The sequence below is a fragment of the Eutrigla gurnardus genome, assembly GCF_963514095.1.
Source record: "Eutrigla gurnardus genome assembly, chromosome: 9".
Lineage (NCBI taxonomy): Eukaryota > Metazoa > Chordata > Actinopteri > Perciformes > Triglidae > Eutrigla > Eutrigla gurnardus.
This window is the reverse complement of record NC_139923.1, coordinates 7,639,700-7,660,912: the sequence shown is the minus strand read 5'-3', so window position 1 is coordinate 7,660,912 and position 21,213 is coordinate 7,639,700. Positions and strand designations below refer to the sequence as shown.

At 40.9% G+C, this 21,213-nt stretch overlaps 1 protein-coding gene across 1 annotated transcript in view; it reads left to right on the top strand.

The window, feature by feature from the left end:
• The window catches only part of LOC311018562 (copine-8-like), a 73,599-nt gene that overhangs the window by 42,857 nt on the left and 9,529 nt on the right, over positions 1-21,213 (top strand). Inside the window, exons 7-15 of the mRNA XM_084017586.1 lie at positions 10,312-10,375; positions 11,537-11,640; positions 12,604-12,708; positions 13,128-13,169; positions 13,934-14,009; positions 16,006-16,062; positions 17,301-17,362; positions 17,554-17,600; positions 20,607-20,788. Coding sequence (XP_083873712.1) covers positions 10,312-10,375; positions 11,537-11,640; positions 12,604-12,708; positions 13,128-13,169; positions 13,934-14,009; positions 16,006-16,062; positions 17,301-17,362; positions 17,554-17,600; positions 20,607-20,788 — 739 coding nt within the window. The remainder of the gene's footprint in view (positions 1-10,311; positions 10,376-11,536; positions 11,641-12,603; positions 12,709-13,127; positions 13,170-13,933; positions 14,010-16,005; positions 16,063-17,300; positions 17,363-17,553; positions 17,601-20,606; positions 20,789-21,213) is intronic.

Here is a 21,213-nt window from a genome sequence, read left to right as displayed (position 1 = left end):
TTCCGAACTATCCCTTTAAGGATAAAGATGGTTGCATTCTGATGCTGGACATGCTTTGTCTATTTTTATTGAGTTTATGGAGTTTCTGTACGGAGCAGTGTGTGCATTCTTTAATTTTGAAGGCTGATAAAACTTGTCCCCCTATCATCCTGATGGGAAATAGCTTGATTTCGACCATGCGTGCCTGTGTGCATGTATCCTTGACTGCAGACCCGCAGACCTCAATGGCCCAACTCATTTAATACGGTGTCCGAGGAAGGACAAGAAGTGATAAACCTGCGTGCAGATTCTTGAGTGCGTAGAGTGCATACCAGGTACGCAGCGGAACCATGGTTCACCAAACCATAATGAATGTACCTTAATCATTATTTAAATGATGAAAAAAGTAATATATTTTAATGTGTGTTTATCATAATCAAATGTAACCTGAGATACTTTCTTACTAAATTAAAAGGATCACAAATATTTATTTTAAATATATTTTTATTATTATTTAACAACAAAAAACAAACAAACATTAACATAAAACAAGCAGGCAAACAGTCAAAATGTTAATGAAATACTAAAGTTATTAATGATGATCATAATGACAAAGATGATAATAATGTTAATTATAATAATAATAATAATGGCAAGAATTATGATTTTGATAATGAAAATAATAATGACAATAATGATATTAATGATGATAATGATAATATAATAATGATGATAATAAAACTAATAACACCAATAATTATGATAACAATAATAACAAAACAACAACAACAAAACTAGAGAATGCAATTTCTACGAAATTGCAGTGTGAATGATGAGTGCTGAATAGGTGATGCTACGCTGCAATGATGATTTGAATGTGTATGAAGAAGTTAAATTAGGATGAATAGTTGGAAAAGTGGGAATGGGTTGAATTAGTATGAATGTGTGTATGAAGAAGGTAAAGTAGTTTGAATAGTTGGAAAAGTGTGAATATGTTGAATTAGTATGAATGTCTTTGAACAGTTGAATAATAACATGAATGTATGAAATAGTTGCAAAAGTGGGAATGGGTTGAATAAGTATGAATGTCTTTGAAGAGTTGAATAATAACATGAATGTATGAGAGATGTGGAATATTTTAAGTTATGAATAATAGTTGATGCCACACTGGTATGATGATTAGAATGTGTATTAAGAAGGTAAATTAGTTTGAATAGAAAAGTGGGAATGGATTCAATTAGTATGAATGTTTGTATGAAGAAGGTAAAGTAGTATGAATGTTTGCAAGAGTAGGAATAGTTTGAATTAGCATGAATGTCTTTGAAGAGTTGAATAAAGTATGAATGTGTGTATGTAGAAGGTAAAGTAGTATGAATAGTTGGAAAAGTGGGAATAGTTTGAATTAGTATGAATGGCTTTGAAGATTTGAATAATGTATGAGAGATGTGGAATATTTTAAGTTATGAATAATAGCCAACGCTACACTGGTATGTATTTGAATGTGTACATGGGTACATGCACTCTAACCACTCCATCACCTGCGTGACGGTGAACTATCCCTTTGCCAAAGGCTCAGTTAAAGGGTTACCGTGGCAACTTGAAGTCCCCCCCCAGGCTGAGGCAGAAACATGGAGAAAAACACCTCTGCGTGGGTCCCACATTCTGACAAATGTATGCATGAATGAGGGTGCGGGGCGTGGGGATGTTAAAAGGGTTTGTTTTATTTAATTTTACAAAGGACAGTTCAGCCAGGAAGCGATAGATAAGGTCCTACATAGTTTTTATGTGGATGACTGCCTTGTGTCTGTGGCTTCAGAGGAGAAAGCTGTGTCTCTTTATCATGAGCTCATCGCGATCTGTGCCAAAGGTGGGTTCCGACTCACAAAGTGGATAAGCAACAGGCGTGATGTTCTAACTGCAATACCTGAAGGGCACAGAGCCAAAGACATGAAAATGTTGAACATGGACCAGGATTTGCCACCTGTGGACAGAGTGCTTGGTGTGGATTGGTGCATTCAGTCTGATAATTTTAAGTTCAAGATTGTTGTTAAGGACAGACCACTCACTAGGAGAGGAATCCTCTTTACGGTCGGCTCCATCTATGATCCACTTGGTATCGTGAGTCCTGTTGTCTTGTCCGCGAAGAAGATCTTAAGGGATCTGTGCAGGAAAGAACTTGGCTGGGACGATGTCATCCCCCAGACCGTGGCTCAGGAGACGACAAGTTGGCTGGATGAACTTCGCCATCTGGAGAAATGTAACATCATGCGGTGTCTGAAACCATTGAATTTTGGTGAAGTGACTACAGCACAATTACATCATTTCTGTGACGCAAGCGAGGATGGCTATGGAGCAGTGACTTACCTGCTGTCACGAAATGCACACTCACACGTGCACAGTGCTTTTGTCATGGGAAAGGCAAGGGTGGCACCATTGAAACCTGCTACCATCCCCCGAATGGAGCTTATCGCAGCCACCATGGCCAGTCGCATTGTCTTGTGGAGGAAAGAGCTGCACATTCACCTTCAAGACTCTGTGTTTTGGACCGGCAGTACTTCGGTGCTCAAATATATCAGGAATGAGACCACCAGGTTCAGAGTCTTTGTTGCCAACCGTGTCACACAAATTTGCATGGCTTCACAACCCTCTCAGTGGAGGTATGCTGGAACGGCAAATAATCCAGCCGATGTCGCCTCCAGGGGTGTGAAAGGTGATGCATTTGTCAAGGATGGAACATGGGTGTCAGGGCCTCGTTTTCTCCTTCAACCTGAGAATGAGTGGCCTGTCAACCCTGAGGATGTTCATGGACTTACAGCAGATGACCCTGAGGTCAAGAAGGAAGCCACAGTGAATGCTGTACAGACCAGTGAGGAGGCTGATGCAGTAACTTGCATGATCCACCACTTCAGCTCTTGGATCCATCTGCGAAAGTCTGTAGCTTGCATCTTGAGATTCAAAACTTGGCTCTCATCTCTCTGGCAGAAGAGGAGACAATTGAATATGGCTCTTGCACAATCTGGTTTGGATGTGGAACAACGACAACGTTCATTGGAGAGAGATATGGAAACATTCAGGAGAAAGATGCTTTCAAGTTGTCTATCAGTGGAGGAGTTGGAGAAATCAGAAATGGAGATCATCAAATTTAGCCAAAGGAGGGAGGAGGTTTCCAGAGGAATACTCCATGTTGGAAAAAGGCAAAAGTGTCAAGGGTCATAGTAACATCCACACACTCTGCCCACTAATGGAGAATGGGGTTCTGAGAGTTGGTGGTCGGCTCAGCAGGTCATCTATGCCAGCAGAAGCTAAGCATCCCATAATACTGGCAAAAGATTTACATATCTCGACCCTTCTGCTGAGACACGTCCATCAAGAGGTGGGACATGGTGGGCGAAACCATATGTTGTCTAAGCTCCGTGAGAGATACTGGATCTCAGGAGCTAGTACAGCCATAAGGAGTGTTCTGTCAAAGTGTGTGAGCTGTTGACGATTGAATGCTCAGCCAGTGTCTCAGCTAATGGCAGACTTACCATCTGAAAGGGTGATTCCAGATGAACCTCCATTTACTCGGGTAGGAGTAGACTACTTTGGACCTTTCGAGGTGAGGAGCAGAAGAAGTGTCATAAAGAGGTATGGGGTAATTTTTACCTGCATGGCCCTAAGAACAATCCACATTGAAGTGGCACCTTCACTCGACACGGATCCTTCATTAATGCTCTCAGGCGCTTTATAGCAAGATGTGGTCAAGTACAGGAATTGCGCTCAGATAATGGGACAAATTTCAGAACAAGAACTGAAAACATCCATTGAGCAGTGGAATCAGGCACAGATTAATGATGTCCTTCTTCAGAAAGGGATAAAATGGACTTTTAATCCCCCAGCTGGCTCCCATCATGGAGGTTCTTGGGAGAGGTTAATTCGAACAGTCCGTAAAGTCCTCAACTCCACCCTGAATGTACAACGTTTGGATGAAGAAGGACTTCACACAGCTCTCTGCAAAGTGGAAGCCATTATCAATGGCTGACCGATTACAAAGGCTTCTATGGATCCTCATGACCTGGAAGCATTGACGCCTAATCACCTGCTGCTTTTGAAGACGTTACCATCTTTGCCATCAGGAGTCTTCCAGGAGGCCGACATGCACGCAGGCGATGGAAGCAGGTCCAGTGTCAGACCTGTTCTGGAAAAGATGGGTTAAAGAGTACTTGCCTCAATTGCAGGAGCGGCAGCGATGGTCAGGAGCAAAGCGCAACCTTGTTCCTGGAGATCTGGTGCGTATAGTGGACAGCACAGCACCTCGTAACTCCTGGGTCATAGGACGAGTCCTACAAACCTTTCCGGACAAAAGGGGCTTTGTGCGTCAGGTGCGCATCAAAACTAAGAGTAGCTGCCTGAACCGGCCTATAACTAAGGTCTGTCTGCTGCAGGAGGCCGATGGTGGATGTGTGGCAGCTGTTATGGATGATGGTGCCTAGACCTCTGACTGAACTTTGACACTTGACTGATAATGACTGTGGCGAACACAGATCACAGGGCTATGTGCTGGTTACCTCTGGCCCTACTGACTAACTTTTTCACAGGATCATGAAGACCGGAGAAGACAAGGAATCTAATGTGATTATGTGGACTGTCTAGTTTTAATTATTCCATCACTCCTCCTGTGCATAATTATTGGGTGATAGATTAATAATTAGGGGCTGGTGTGTAGGAGCCATGAAGGCATTTAATATGATGAATGGAAATAGATAATTTTGTGGTTTATATTTTGGTTATTTGGGTTGTTATATTTTGTTACCTTTTGTTGTTGTTTATTTGTGATATCGCAGTAATTTGGTCACGGGCGTATGGGCGGTAACATCTAGTTAATATAATCACCAGCACTGGTACGGGGCAGTAACTAGAGAGAGAGGGTGAGTTACGGGAAGGCCGTATTTTTTTTGACCGCTGTTTTTTGCTTTGATCGCTGTGATTGATTTTGTTTTATACTTTTAACACGTTATGATAGGTTGTCATATTCTTTAATAATAAACGATAAACGGACTTTTGATCTCGGCGAATACTTTGTTTAGTACAGCGGGTCAGACAATCAGCTTACACCCTGTCCTCAGCCTCTCAGCGACTGCTTTGTTTGGACAATAGTCGCTACAGAAATAAAAACAGGTCTTCAGTTCTTCCTTAAACGTAAATTCTCGCTTCAGTGTACTGCACAAAATACACTTGCAGAATACAACTGTCTTGCAATAGCGCTCTCTGCGCACTGAGGTATCTCCGTACCGCGAGCGTGGTCCAAAACAACAACAGTCCCTTCAGTAAACCCGCCCCCGTCTGTCAATTCAGAACTTTGGTTCCTACGTGAGTTACGACTCACTTCAAGCCTGTAAGACTTGTAACTTCAAAGAAAACAAATAAAACAAAGCAAAGGCAGCTTGACATTAAATTGTTTTTATGTCTTAGTATTTATGTGTATGTATTACAGTTTTTTTCAGTTGCTAACAAGCGTTTGTCCAACCAGTTGTCACATTTTCAAAACTCTAAACACAATTAGCACAGCATCGGTCTTTTGTGGCCATACCATTCACACATTTCATGTCGTTTTCTCACAATATGCAGTCAGTGAACACACGTCCACAATGCTTACATTTTCTTAACAGACAAGCTATACCTCCCAACAAAATTATGGATTGTTTTTGTATTATTTACGAATGTTAACACACAACATCCCACAATAGCAAAAACAATATTCCAAACCTTAGATACAGTATAAAACCTGATTCTGCAATGATATCAGTTCAAAAACAATATATCTCAGCTGATAATAAACAAACAATTGAATAATTGACACACAGCTGATTTATGTTGGCTAAATTGGGCTGGTTTAGACTATTTTTTCTATTACACTGACACCTATACAGTGAAAGGAGGACTTTGAGGAGTGATGTTTTCGGAAACAGAAAAAGACAAACTTTTTATCTGGGCTGTTTTTTTGTTCAGAATGCTCTTGTGTGTTTCATGGATATTTTGTTCAATGTAAGCAATACTGTAAAACGTTTTCTGTTCTATCATACTGTAAACAGTATTTCTACTGTATCTCCTGTAGTAAAAAGTAAAGGAAAAAAACTGATTTGCTTTTTACTGGAATGCTTTTGAATGTGAACATTACAACATACAACCAACCAAGAAATGTAGTGTAAAAACGGTGGATTGCATGTTTTGCATGCAAATACCTGTAAAACCGAAACATAAAAGTCTATGCAGTTTTTGTAATGTCAACAATAGCCAGTATTTTGAAACCTGGTGTACTTTGATTGACTGCATGTACCTTGTGAAGTAAAAACAAGCGTTATTCTTTGACAGAATAATTTCATTTTGAGTCAGATTTCCAGTGTTTTGGTAAAGTTCGTGTGTGCAGAGAAAGATGTGTTCTATTTTGAAATCAAGAGTTAGTATATATTTAACAAAATGTGTTTTTGAGAAGAAAATTATCCATTTGGCCAATTGTGTTTTGTAGGTGTGAGTCTGTGTTAAGAGTTTAGAAAAAGTATCTGAAGTATGGGTAAGTGCTTGTTAGCGATTGGAAGAAACTGTAACATAGTTGAAACCCAATCAAATATAAGAAGACAATCAAACACCCAAAGTTAAAAATAGTAAATACATATAAGATAACTGATCAACTGCACTGTTATTACTGAATACTAATCATACTAAACAGCCTAAACTAAATAGGAACCAGAAGCTTCAAGATTTTGAAAGAATACAACCTGATTTTGCAAACATAATCTGTGAAAGTTTTTGTTAGTCATAATAAGGATTCATACAGAGACAATACACATACAGTTCTCAAAAAGACAATAGACAAATAACAAAGATCCACAACCCATAAACTGTAGTGTATATTATTTTATTATCTCAGCTTCTAGCAGAAGTGTAGGAATATTCTTCAGCTCATCGACGTTAACAAGTTGTTGTGTTTTCCTCCAGAGGCGGCGAGCCGTCAGTATGTGAGCCTCACCTCCAGGCCGGTCCTCTAGTGGTGTCCTGTGTGTGTGTGTGTGTGTGTGTTTGGGCAGAGTCAATGAGCGGCTGCAGCTCAATGGGTCTGCTGAAAAATAGAAATATGATGTAAGAATGTGTCGTCGTCGCCCCGTTATGTAATCATCCTCGGCCTGTGGTCATTCACTCAGATCCGTATCTGTGTGTGTGTGTGTGTGTGTGTGGTGTGTGTGTGTTTGTCCTTGCAAAACTTCATGGTTTATTTTTATCCCTCCGTTCTTTGTTTTTTTTAGATATGAGAAGATATTTTTAGATTACTCTTTTGTGCTTGTTTGTCAGTTTGTGCAAATTGTGTGTGTGTGTGTGTGTGTGTGTGTGTGTGTGTGTGTGTGTGTGTGTGTGTGTGTGTGTGTGTGTGTGTGTGGACTCACTTTGCTGCCTCTAAGTGAAACACACACAAAGTCAAAAGCATCACACTTGTGCTCGGTGGAGTGGAGCGGATCTCTGAAATAAAGAGCAGCAGAGAGACTGCGATGACAGTGTGCTCCGAACAACAACACAACAGCTTCACTGTGAGATCGTGTCACGCTCGGCGTCCGACACAAATGAGCCTCGGAGACGCCGACAACATTTCACAGTCTGAGTCACAGAAATCAGTCGTAAACGTTGTTCTGTTTCTGCGTTTGGGTGAGGCTCAGTCAACGTGTATCGAGGTACTGGGTTGGCTTATAGTGGATCAGTACCTGGGGGGCAACTTTTAGAGACTCTTATCACTGTGAGGGCATTTGTTATGAATAAGCCTATTCTTTTAAACTAGGGCTGCACTGATACTGATACTGGATTCAATGGGGCAAATCAACTCCATTTAATTATTTTCTGTTTATGTACAACAGTATACAGATTAGGATTTACACTTGAATTGTGAATCCTGTTGATTTTTCTACCAAGTTGATTTAGAAACAGTGAATTTACATCTTCGTATTTATTTGTTACACTTTCTGTTACATTAAGAAAACAGTGTTTAAATCGAGCATGATTTCGCCGTGCAACATCTGGAAGGAATGATCCCAGTCACTCCCACTCCCCAGTGAAACACTGATGTCTGATTGGCCCAAACACCCTCAGTATCAGAAATGCATCTCTATTTCAAACTAGTGAACTTATATGACTGAAACATATGCCTCACATAGACGCACAGCTGCAGGTGAGGTCGCTTCTAAAACATCGTCGCAAAGTGCGTCGGCCAAAACTATGGCTTTCACAACCCTCTTGCCAAACCGTACGGATAGATGATTCTGCAAAAAACCAAAGAATATGATCAGTTTCTGTAATACATGCAGGTAATACTGTAGTTAAAGGTATGGCTGGCTAACTCCAGAAAGATTGTTATAATGGTTAAAAAAGGGGGAAAGAGATGTTAACAGGCGCGGGACAGGAAGTGTTTACTTTCTATCTAGGTTCATAAAGGACACGACTCCCTGAGCTGGCTCTGAACACCGTGTGGAGCGGAGAAGAGACAGGAAGCGAGGGGAGAAAGGGGGAAATGATGTACAACAAAGGCTTCTGGCCGGTCATCGAACATGGAGGTGTGTCGATGACCGTATATTGTATAAAGTCGTAACTAGCGAGGCCATTACGACATTCGTCCGGGCTGGAAACAGAAGAGCGATACATCCAGCTGGTTGTCACTTCTAGCAGGAAAAAGGCAGACAAGTTAACACAATATGCACACTTCCAAAATATCACACAAAGCAAAGTAGATCAACAAAAATGAATTATTCAGTAAATATTGATGTGAAATGATTCAATACAATATTGAGTATGACGAGGCTTGTTGTTTTTAAACATCCTATCAGAAGATAAGATATTGATTATCAGAACACAAGGATCCCATTCGCCCGACGCTTTCACCCTCATCTTTCTACAGATCCTCCTCTCGCTCTCTCCCTTTCTTGTTCCCTCTCTCTATCCGTCTCCATTTCCCCATCTGCCCCCCGTTCTGAGCAATCTCTGCGCTCACACAGTGAATTAATTTCACTCAATGCTCCCCGTGCATCAAAGAGACGGCGGTCCGTCTCAGGTGACGGGGGTATCAAAGCCTCGCCTCAATCTGCCATCAGTTTCCACATCTCTTATTGTACTGGACAGTCCTTAGCCAAATGAAATTATCGCTCCCACTTCCTCGCTCTGAATCAGGCCCGGGGTCTGTGGCATTCATGCCGTCTATTTTTAGTGGTCAGTCTCCCTCAGCTTTATTGGCTGGATATTACGCTTCGCCAGCTCAGGATGTAAACAAACACAGAAGCCCAAATGTCACTGGACGTGATCACATTATGCCAATGTTCTTTTTTCCAAGGTGTTCATTCAGCATGAATTCATATTTATTTAGACAAATGAACGTGGGAGAGACTGACGAGAGGATGGATCTGATGGCAGCTCTGCAGGGCTTTCCGCTGATAGAATGTTGCGTTTTTATTTCAGGTTGAGCATTAAAGTGACATTTTAACCGCTTAGTAATTGTACTTTCTCACGAGAAGCTTGATTATTAGTGTCATAATTACTTCTGTTTGACTGAGACTATTATGTGTGCTGGATAAATGCTACATGTAGAGGAAAACGGTATTTATCAGAATATTAGACTCATGCAGACATTTAGAAATGGTTATCATCTAACTAGAAAAGGCTGTACACATGAATAGGATTTCCCATTCCAATAAATCTTCATATGAATGACGTGATCCGAGATAGATCTTTTTAATATATGCCTTTTTTCCTGTGGATGCATGACATTATGCTGCTCTCATGCCAACAACATAATGTATAAACATGCGGATGGCACCTCAATGCGGCCGTGGCCATTTTCACACACTCGTGTGAAAAACATCAAAGCGTGCGTTGTTTTCTTCATCTGCTCTTGTTCTCATTAGTTTAATTAAGCACCAGTTTAGAGGGTTAGAGTCTGTTTCATATCCAAGAAATGCTGCTAGTCTAACTCATAGAAAGAAATATGGAATATAATCCAAAATCTAATTGGGACCTTGTAAATTGGTATTGATTTGGCAGTGGGAGAACCCTTTGGATGGATGATACTAATAAACAACAAGCCACTCTGTACACTATGTGAAGTAGAATTCATTCAGTTATGACACACACAATGACAGTATATAAAAAAGCCATTACAGAATGTACAGTTCAGTTTCTATGAAGCGCTATGTGTCTGCTAACAGGCTGAAATAGTGCACGTAGTTGTGTTTTTGTTTTGTTTTGGGAAAGAAGATGGAAGAAAAAGACATAAAACATGAATGTAGTGGGATTATTTTGGTGTTTTTCTCCTTCCTCATCTAGTGGGATCCCAGGGAAGAAATGTGGCACCATCATCGTGAGAGCAGAGGAACTGGGCAACTGCAGGGTAAGTGTTTGGTTTCCCTGACGATTCGTTTCTAATGAAACTTTCAGATACGGTTCCTCGAATAAGACCAACTGGTTTCTACATGAAGTCTGAGCCATGAGGTACTTCACACAGTTTCAACTCAAAACGTATTATTACTAGAATGACTGGTTGTAAATGTCATTCAAATGCTGCGATCAATGCATAAATGGGTCTGCATTAATGTTCTCTAACACTTCCAAGCATTTCAGCACCGATGCTGTATTGTTTAAAATGCACCAAAGACATTATTTGTAAGTGTGTTATTTAAAAGTGTATTTTCTAAAAAAAATACTCTCCTACTCGGAGACGAAGCATCACACTTCCATACATACCGTTATGTTGACTTTAACACATTTGTAGCAACAGAGTAGGCTAGTTTCCTATTTCCTGTTCACTCTTTGGATGAAAAAACAAAGACCTTGTTCATGGTTCTAGTTTTCAACCAGTTTAAGGACTTGTTGGATCTGTTAGACACTGTTGTCATAATTTTGTGGTGAGACAGACTGTAACTCACTCTCTGTTTGAACCCTTCTTTATTTGAAATGAAAACGCTTCAAACTTCAAACAAATATGACGAGAGAAAGAGAGAGAATCCCTGTAGAGACGGCCATTTCTCTTCTGGCGGTACTCGACGTCCCAGAATGGATGGCATCAGTCACAGAAGTCCATCGTGTCGTTTTTGTTCGTCTCACAGTCGTCCCGGGTAACAAAGGGAATGGCTTCATTAAGAACTAGAACACAGGAAATCTTATGGTACCAAAAAGCTTTCAACACTATTGAAAAATAACCCCTGCACATCGTTAATTATAGATTGAACGTGATATGATTGTAATGATTTGAAGGTGTCAGAGGAGTGATCCAGGGTTGAATGAAGCCTGATAGTCTCGATTTAATCTCCTTATCTCAAGTTTTCTCAATTTTAATATCAGCTCCGTGGGCTGAAAATACTAAAACGAATGTGTCTAATTTTCACCCATATAAGAACTGCTGTAAAGTTTCCGATCAATCAAACAGAATTATTCTTCAAAACGTTTCCATTAGAGAATGTGTCTCCAGCTAAAACCAGTATCTGATATTGTGTCATTTTCTACGACCTGAGGCTGTGTGACGTCTTTATCTCGGGTTCTTCCTCCGGTTCAGGAGTCGGTGATGCTGCAGTTTTGTGGCAACAAGCTGGACAAGAAGGACTTCTTCGGAAAATCCGACCCTTTCCTCGTCTTTTACCGCAGCAACGAAGACGGATCGTAAGTCGACAGCAGCCTCCCCCGTTGTATTTGTGGATGTTGATTTAACAAACTGAAAATGACACACTTTTATACACACACACACACACACACACAGAGATACGCATATAGGAGTGCGATTTTCATGCCCCAAAAAGCTCCCATACATAGGATATACAGTCTAAAGTTACATAATACTCTGTGCTGTATATGTGACTTAACGCCGTCTGGACGTTAACAAGAGCGAGCAGCAGAAGGAGGGATGAGCAGAGATAATGGGACAGGCTTGACAGGAGGGATGTAAAGGGAGGAAGGATGGATAAGATGGAGTTAAGTGAAAAATGTATGTGGAGTTTGCACTTTGTTTTGCCCCGCGGATGCTTTTATTCAAGTTGACTTCAGCGTCTTAGTGAAGACACACATCCTCCCTTTGTGCAGCTGGGTATTTACTGATGCAGCCTAAATGTTCAGCCGCAGGCTTCAACAGCAGCACGCTGCGTTACAAAGAGCGGACTAGGTGCCACATAAAAAACAATAGGAATCTGTTATTTCAGCCAGAGATCACGCTTTTACTTTGAGCACTGCAATAACAGAGAGAGAGAGAGAGAGAGAGAGAGAGGTGCACAAGGGGTTTTCTTTTTAAAGGAGTTAAAGTAGTTTGTGTGTGCTGCAGAGTAAGTGTGCGCTCTATGTATCACATCTTCTTTTTTTCTAAGCAGAAACCAAAGGGAAAAATTTATATTCCACATTTTTTATGTTGGTTCCCCAAAGTTTTCCACCCATCTACGTAGATGGAAACCAGCCAGCATTTCTAATATTTTCCCACATACACTTTTGTTCTTCCTTGCAATGATAAAAATATTATCTGTACATAAAAAAAACGTGTAAAAAAAAGACTGACTAAAATTGAGTCGGTCTTTTTTTTTAATGTGATTATCAATTTGAGGTGTCTTCTGTTAAGAGCGTGTTACATCTCTCTCTCAGGTACACCATCTGCCACAAAACCGAGGTGGTGAAGAACACGCTGGATCCCGTGTGGCAGGCTTTTAAGATCCCCGTCAGGGCGCTGTGTAACGGAGACTACGACAGGTACAGGAGGCAAACGCCAACATTCACAGCCGGACTGATAGAATAAATAGAAACAAATATTTATTCAAGGTATACCTTGAAACACACTGGGATAAACCCCTTTTTTATTTCACTCTGCCTTTAAAGGTGCAATCAGTAAGATTTGGTTCTTTGGTGATGCATAGATGCACAACACGCCTACTACCCTGTACTAAATTGGAGTGCTTAATGATCTTTTTCTCATTCTTTTCTTATTTGCCTGCTTTACACCAGGATATACTGATAATTCTGCTTTACTAGCCTCGTCCACTCAGGACCCCCGGCCTTCCACGGACCAGTACCCAGCTTTATAAGCAGCAGGACTGTAAATCAGTGGTGATAATTGTTTTTTTAATGGGATTTTCCTCCTCTTCTCTCCCGCCTCGTCTCTTTCCCTACAGGAGCATTAAGGTGGAGGTGTACGACTGGGACAGAGATGGAGGGTGAGGGGAACTCTTTACTTTACTTTTGTCCTCGTAAACGTAAGCCTTATAATGTCTGCGCTGCATTCACATACATCTACAACAAGGCCTGCAGCCCATGTAACCACTCTATATTATCTTTATTAATTCATCCAAAGTCCGTTCTGAGATGATCAACGTTTCACCTGGTGACACTGATGCGTCTACAAAATAAAAAAATACTCATATATGTGAAGTATGAAAGGACATTTGGGATTTTCGTCACCGATTGCCCTCCTTACTGTAGACAAATATCTCTGTGGAGCCCAACATGTGACATCACTCCCTACTGCTTTAAATATACATGAAGTATTAATACTGCTAGAATGCTCCCTTGACAGATCACTTCATAGAGTCAGTTGGGGAATAAAGCATCTTTTGAAGCGAGTGTTCCCAGTATTCAGGGTCACAGTTTGTTAATTTCACGGACCGCTATCGACACTTCAAGGGCATTTTGCCGAGCTGCCACAAATTTCTGACCCTGATTCCACAACCGCACTGATTATCTCCCATGAAATTATCAAATTGGTTGCCGCGCTCACGCCTCTGGTAACCACGGAACTTGTTAATGATACTCGTGATGTGATTTCTCCTGTATGTCGACAATGTGAACACCCTGCAAAGAAATTAAGCAATGTACGTCTTGAGCCGACATTTTCACTGTTATTATGGGTTCTCTTTATTCACCACAGTGCAGAACATGTAGGTTTCTACTTTATATGTGTGTGTGTGTGTGTGTTTTACAGCCACGACTTTATCGGAGACTTCAGCACCAGCTACAGAGAAATGTCCCGAAGCCAGTCACAGTTCCACATTTATGAGGTGATTCCTTTATCACACATATGTATTCTTCCCTGACCCTAATACAAATCATAACCATAACGCCAAGTCTTAACTTAAAGTAGCCAGCTTTTGGGGACTGGTGCTCAGTTAACGCTCATGCAATGTTGGCATGAAACATGATGGAATTCCAAAGCTAACGTCAATTTGCTAACTCTTCACAAACGTAAGAAAGCACGTTGCTCTCGTCATGAACGTGGATTTGTCACGTGGCTAAATAAAGGAGAGAAGAGGCTCCTGCTGTGCTGCTGTATGTGATGCTGCAGTGTTTAAAAGTAAAAAGTACAAACCACAGACTCTGTGGGGAGAGGCGAGGACGAGGATCTGATTAGAGGGTGTTAACGTTCTTTTATTTCATGATCTAAATTAGTCCCAAACGGTCCACTCCATCTTATAATTGGAAAGATTAGGCCTGATTTAAATCAGAGGATGGCGTTTTGAGACATTTTCAGAAGCTTTGAGAGCGTTATCTTTCAAAGATTACCAGGACCTGGATGACTCCTTCACACACATTTCAACCACAAAATGCTGACGTGGATCTGATGAGAAATGTCAATATTAACACCAACATTGATACGTTTCATCGCAGTACAGAACGGGCATATCATTTAGTTTACAGCTCAAGTGTGCAGGGACTCTTTAAAATGTACACATAAACTCAATGATTAAAATGCATTCAGGGCCGGAGCATGGTCGGCTTCGACACAGCCTTCCTCAAGGCGAGCTGCTGCTGCTGCTGCTGCTGTCTTATATTGATTTCAGGGGCTCAACTGTTCTTTTTAGCTTCAAAGACCTGCCTCTCGTCTACATTCCAACTCAAGTCATTATACTTGTGCTGCACCTGCTGACATGGAGGAATACATCAGCAGTTATACATTGACTCTCGAGATTATTAATAGGTTGCTATGCCCTATAGTCGAATACGCAAGCTCCAGTTCCTGAAAAAGACTGACTCATAGCAGTAGAATAGAAGGAGAATGATTCTTCATCCTGAGTGCGGTTCACTGACCTGGTCCAATCATGTCTGCACATGTGTGTGAGCCAGCCATGAATCAGTGAAGGTGCTTATGAAACTGCATCACTTACTGTGGAGGCGGGACGAGCAGGGAGGTTTCTCTCCACACCTGCAGCATCAGCTGGTCCAACTCACGTCTTCTCTGCTCTGAATCAGCCTCAACCCTCCTCTTAAACGTTCACTTTGTTGAAGCGCTTTCTGTGGTACAGACCACGGGACTGTCTGTGACATCACCCGTCAAATTCTGCTCTGGTAACGTGGAACTCAAAAGAACTGACCCTAGCCTGACCAAGCCCCGCCCCCCGGCATGTTGTAGCATCATCCAGCTCTGATCAGGGTCCGACAACTATGCGGCTCTCATACAATCATTTCAGACTTTCTTCATCTTCAGGCTGGTTTTGTGTATTTTGAGCTCACCCTGGCTAAGCGTTGTGTAATAGTACTAGAAGGGATGCACCTTTATGTTTCTACATATAAACGTCGTCATTAACTAGCATTAGACGTTGGGGATGTTCTGGCATCTCTTTTGTTGCTGTGCTGCTTCGTGAGCACCCCAAAGTGGCTGTTGCAGCTATATTTAAATGTGAGCGTGCAATTAAAAATGATGTTGCCCTAAAAATGAAAGAAAAGTTGTGATAAAAAAAACAAATTTCAATATCGATCATAATAATTGTAATTATAATTTTGGCCATAATCATACAGGCCTGAAAACAATATCCTCGTCAACACAAAAATATAAATTTAGTATTTCCTGGGAGACGTTCGAGGTTTGAAGTGATTTCTGTCTTCCTTTGGAAACGCTGGCTGGTGAAATAAAAGAATGTGAACAAAGCCAACCCTAATGAATTGAAATGGTGCTGCTGAATGAGTCTGTGTTGACTGAACCAAGAAAAAGAGTCACAATCACGTCTCGTCTCTAGGACACAACAAACAAGTACATTAACGCTCCGGTTTCCTCCACAGGTGCTAAATCCAAAGAAAAAAGGAAAGAAGAAGAAGAAGTACCAAAACTCAGGAACGGTGAGTCGATGGCTTTCACTTCTATCATGTAAATATGAATCAACCTCTGTATTGTATATTTAACAGCTCAGGCTGTTTAATGATCTATTGCAGTTGAGAACTAATTTGCATCCCAGCTGCATCCCATTGAGTTTGTTGAAGGATAATGTGCAAAATTCATAATGCATGGTCTACACATTTCATCAAATAAGGCTTGGTCATTGAGAAACGTGAAAGAGTTCTAATGGTTCTCATAGTATAATAAAATAAGAAATATATTTTCGGACAACTTTATTGATTAAATTCGGCTAAATTTGGAGCCTCGTTTAGGTAAATTTCTGTTTAAACATCAAACATAAGTCGTTAAGAAAATAAAGAAAACCAGCTGTCGTTCCAGAGGAGGAGTCTGATTGGGTTCTGGGCCTTTGGGTAAAAGTCAAAGTGTTTGATTGTCATTTCTTCAGAAAACACATTCTTTTTGACCTGGCAGGCAAACAATACTTAGTATGCATAAAATATACATAATTAAATATAAAAACACAAGATACATAATACAGATTATATAAATATTGAGTACCGTATAATAACAATGAGGGCAATGAACAATGAGGAATATAAATATTGAATATAATAAGTATGAAGTGCTTTCACACTGGACCAAAGGGGAAACATTGCTGCGTAATAGTTCAGGTCGGCTTTCAGGCCTGCGTTGTTACAAAGCAACCAGGAAGCGGAAACATGAAGCGCACAAAGCATCTTGTCCAGCGATGATTCAGGGCTCATAGGTGTGGGATCACCGTCACACACATTTAAAGGACTGAATGAGCTGGTGAAGGACACAGAGGCGGACACAAGCGCGGCAGTTTAAACACTTTTCGACCTGTTAATTAATCAGGGGAAATGTCTGCGCTGGCCTGGACCCGTGTTGTTCTGCATAAATGGTTTGTATACGTGTCCTTAGAGCAATGCAATACTGAGCTGCAAGTGGATTTATTAGGATTGATTTGATTTGACACAAACTCACAGACATGCATGTGTTTTGTAACTGATGTTCATGTTACCGTGGTTCAGCAGTGGGCGGCGGCTTTAGCTCAGTGGCCTCTCACCACTTGGTCCTCATCATACGCACTAGCATCCTACTGGGATGGGTTAAATGTCAACTTTCATGTCTGTACCTGTATTTACATGACAGCTGTGACAAAGTTGAACTTTAGTTTACTCCATCCAGGCTGTAAACATGCCTCCTTTCCTGCCTGCAGGTCACCCTCCTGTCCTGCCTGGTGGACACTGAGCTCTCCTTCCTGGACTACATCCGAGGCGGGTGAGTTCACAGATAATGGACAGCCTTGGTTTTGTAGAGATGAAGCTCCGGCATTCCTCTCTTCCTTAAATCCAGAGACTGACAGCTGCTGATAGCCCGCTGCTTAATTACCCGCCGATGCATGCTTTGCTGTAATCTAGCATGATGGAGGGTTCCACGTGACCCCTGATGTGATTTGTTTCCTCTTGTAGGACTCAGATTAACTTCACAGTGGCAATTGATTTCACGGCATCAAATGGTAAGTGCTTTAAAGCTTTTGCTCTCATCAAAGAAATCTGTTACGTGTGTTGATTGAACGCAGAAAACTTTGTTGGTGATAAAAACTCTTTAGTGAATCCATATCAGAGAGATCCACATCAGTTGTGATGACACTTTTACTCTTTTAGAGACACGAAAACAGGCAAAGCAGCTGAAAGTTGAACGTTATCCTTCACTTTAAACTTCTGAGCTCAGCTTGAAATTCTCTATGAACCACAATTTGTACAATTTGTGCCTCAGCGTAGACAGGAAGTCATTACATCGACATTTTCCAAATTACATTTCCAATTCAGTGTTTATGAAGCCCGGCAGGAAAACCAGCACACATTTCTCAGTGGAAACAAGTGAACCACAAACAAACAAAACGAGCATTTCAGCGCGGAGGACTTTGTCACAGATGAGTGATGTTCTCAATTTAGTAAGAGATGATGTGTTTAACTGAAGTTAATATATGTAACACAATTGTGGAGATGATAATCGTGTCACAGAAGAAGTGGGTGGCTTTCTTTAGTGCCATCAATCAGTTTTACAAATTCCCCTCTTTGAGAGCGATGAATAGTGAAATTATGCGTGTAATTACATTCTTTCTATACTTTTTGTTGGCTTGTGGCAACGTGCTGACGTCATGAGACACGAAACCCGCAGATTAATTGTTATATATTAAAAACACATTCATGAGCCACACCGTAGAGGCATGTTTTTCATTATGATGAACATGGGAGATTTCTGATGAAGCGTCATACTTGATGGCATCGTCACTTTAAAAAGAAGGGCATCTTTTTTGTTGTTGCGATTATACAAATGTAATTGATGTGCCGCTTGCTGCTAGGCCCGTTGCTACAGGCACCTCCCTCCCTCCCTTATTGTGGGCGAGCGGCCACAGTGAAGGCTAAACGTCAACATGAATTGAAGCAGAAATACTTTATGGATACAATCATGTTGTGAATTTCGGAAGTGATTACATCTATCTCCTCCTCCCCCCCCCCCCCCCCCAAAACAATTTGACTTTTTAACTTTTATAATGCCCTGGAGTTAGTTTCACAGCCACCACTGGAATCTGATTCTACAAATGAATATTATAGCAGCCTGATATTTATCTGCAGCTGTTCAGAAGGACCGTAGTGAGACTGCTGATTTAGAATTCAAAAGCCTGCTTGCGAATGAAGCTCTAAACTATTTGTAAGAGCTCTAATGGGAGCTTTATTCTTTATCAGGACTTCATCCTTCATGCAGTCCAGCTCAACAACAGCACCACATGTGTATTCATCTGTACACTGCAAAAACAGCCCTTCTAGAAAGAAGTAAAATATTCTCATATTCAATCAAATTATCTTGTATCAAGCAAAAAAATCTGCCAATGGGGTAAGCTTTTTTTGCTTGACAAGCAATTCTTAAAATAAGCCCAAATTTCTTAGCTCCGAAAGACTAAAATGAGACTTTAAACTAGACAGAAAATCTTAAACTAATCCAAATTCTTCTAAAACAAGCAATGAAAAAAACACTAATTCAAGATTAAATTACTCAAAATTAGAATTTAAGTCTCTTTACTAATTTAAGAAATTACACCTTAATCTGGGATTGATAATGAGCATAAAAGTAGTTAAAATAAGACATAATTTCTTAAAACAGCATAACAAATATAAAAGTGATGTCTTAAATCAAGATACTTGACTTGAAACTTTCTCAGTTAATTTTTTTTTTTTTTTTTATGGCTGGAGTGCCATGCAAGCCTTTTTTATTTTTATTATGAGAGAGACAGTGTGGAAAGGGGAGATAGAGGGGGAAGACATGGGCGAAGGAGATTGCCGAGCCGGGAGTCGAACCACTGATCTCCGCGTCGAGGCCGTACAAGGGGCGGCCGCCTTATCCACTGCGCCACCGGCTGAGCCTCCGTACATGGGGCGGCTGCCTTATCCGCTGCGCCACCGACCGCCCCAGTTAATTTTTTTTATTAACTTTGCATTGCTCAATTCAACATCCAAAAAAAAAAAGGGCACTTCTACATTCCAGATCCATCATAATCAAACAGATTGAAAAGCCAGTTTTGATTTGGACCTCACTATCAAAATAATAATACATCAGTTATTGTAGCAGCATAGCAACTAAACATCATGTTGCAGCTGGTTTGCAGCATAATATCCCATAGGCCTATGGTTTTCAATCTCACCAAGCAACTGTCCTGTAATGAAAATGAAAATATTAATAATAAAAACTTTTGTCCTTGTTTCATGGCATTCTTGAATTGAGATGTTGTGCAAATGGTCTTACTCTTAAAATAAGGCAAATAATCTTGGTGCCCCGCTGGGTTTGATCGTAAAACATTTTTATACTCTTTTTCTGGTTCATTCTAGCTCAAAATTAGCTGGAATATCTTATCAAGAAAAAGTAAGGCATACTTTCTTAAAATGAGATATTTTTTCTAATGCAAAACTTGCTTGACAAGATTAATATTCTTTTTGGACAAAAAATAAGACTTATTTTCTTGATACAAGGCTTTTTTTACTTTCTTGAAATTCCATTTTTGCAGTGTAGCTAATCTTATCCTGTTTGAATGATGGAAAACAGACATTTTCCCCAACGTTTTAAGGGCAGTTTTTAATGACACAATCCTGTCTTATTTCGCCACAGTAATCCCATGTCTAGTGATTTCTTTAACTTATGACAGTGGGATAGAAGTTGCTGGAGGGTCAGCAGGTCCCTGCAGCTCATCTTATATGCGTAGGAGCTACATTGCAACAACACAATAGTGTTTCCTCATCCTTACACTACCAGCTGAGGTTTGAGGCAGCCCGTGAGGTTGTTTCTGCCTCCAGAGCAGCTGTGCCTTGGAGAAAACTAAAACTCCAGTCTGCATTTTAACCCCCTTCCACCCACATGGCCGTCCTTTTTTTAACATTTTAATATGACTCACAGCCTCGGGGGAGCAGGCATAATTACAGTTTGATGCTGATGTGTGTTTTATTGTGTTGAACCATTCGGGTCCCAGGAAACCCGTCCCAGCCTACTTCACTCCACTACATGAGCCCGTACCAGCTGAACGACTACGCCATGGCGCTGCGGGCCGTCGGTGAGATCATCCAGGACTACGACAGCGACAAGATGTTTCCCGCGCTGGGCTTCGGCGCCAAGCTTCCCCCGGACGGCCGCGTCTCGCATGAGTTTGCCCTGGTGAGCAACTTTCTCCCATCCTGCAACGTCTGAACATCCATCTCATTTATACGTACACTCATATGTATGTACATTACATTTTCATCCAAAGTGACTTCAACCGTGAGATCACAAACCCAGAACAGCAACAATGGAATACATAACAACATGGACGTTTCAATTTATCAGTGTGATGATTTCTCTACGTCAACAGAGATAAAATGTGTAAAAATAAAAATCCCTGTTCAGTGAGTCATCATGTTCACTGTAACCAAACAAAACCACAAGGAGGATGAAGTCACTTTCTGATGCCTCCACCAAGCAAACCTTACCTCTGACAGTGGAATTACAACTTCCTGGTCATGTGATGCCACAGGGGCCAATAAGACTCCCACAGATATACATTGGGAAAGAGATGTGTGTCATTTTGTTGTTTAGGTTAATCA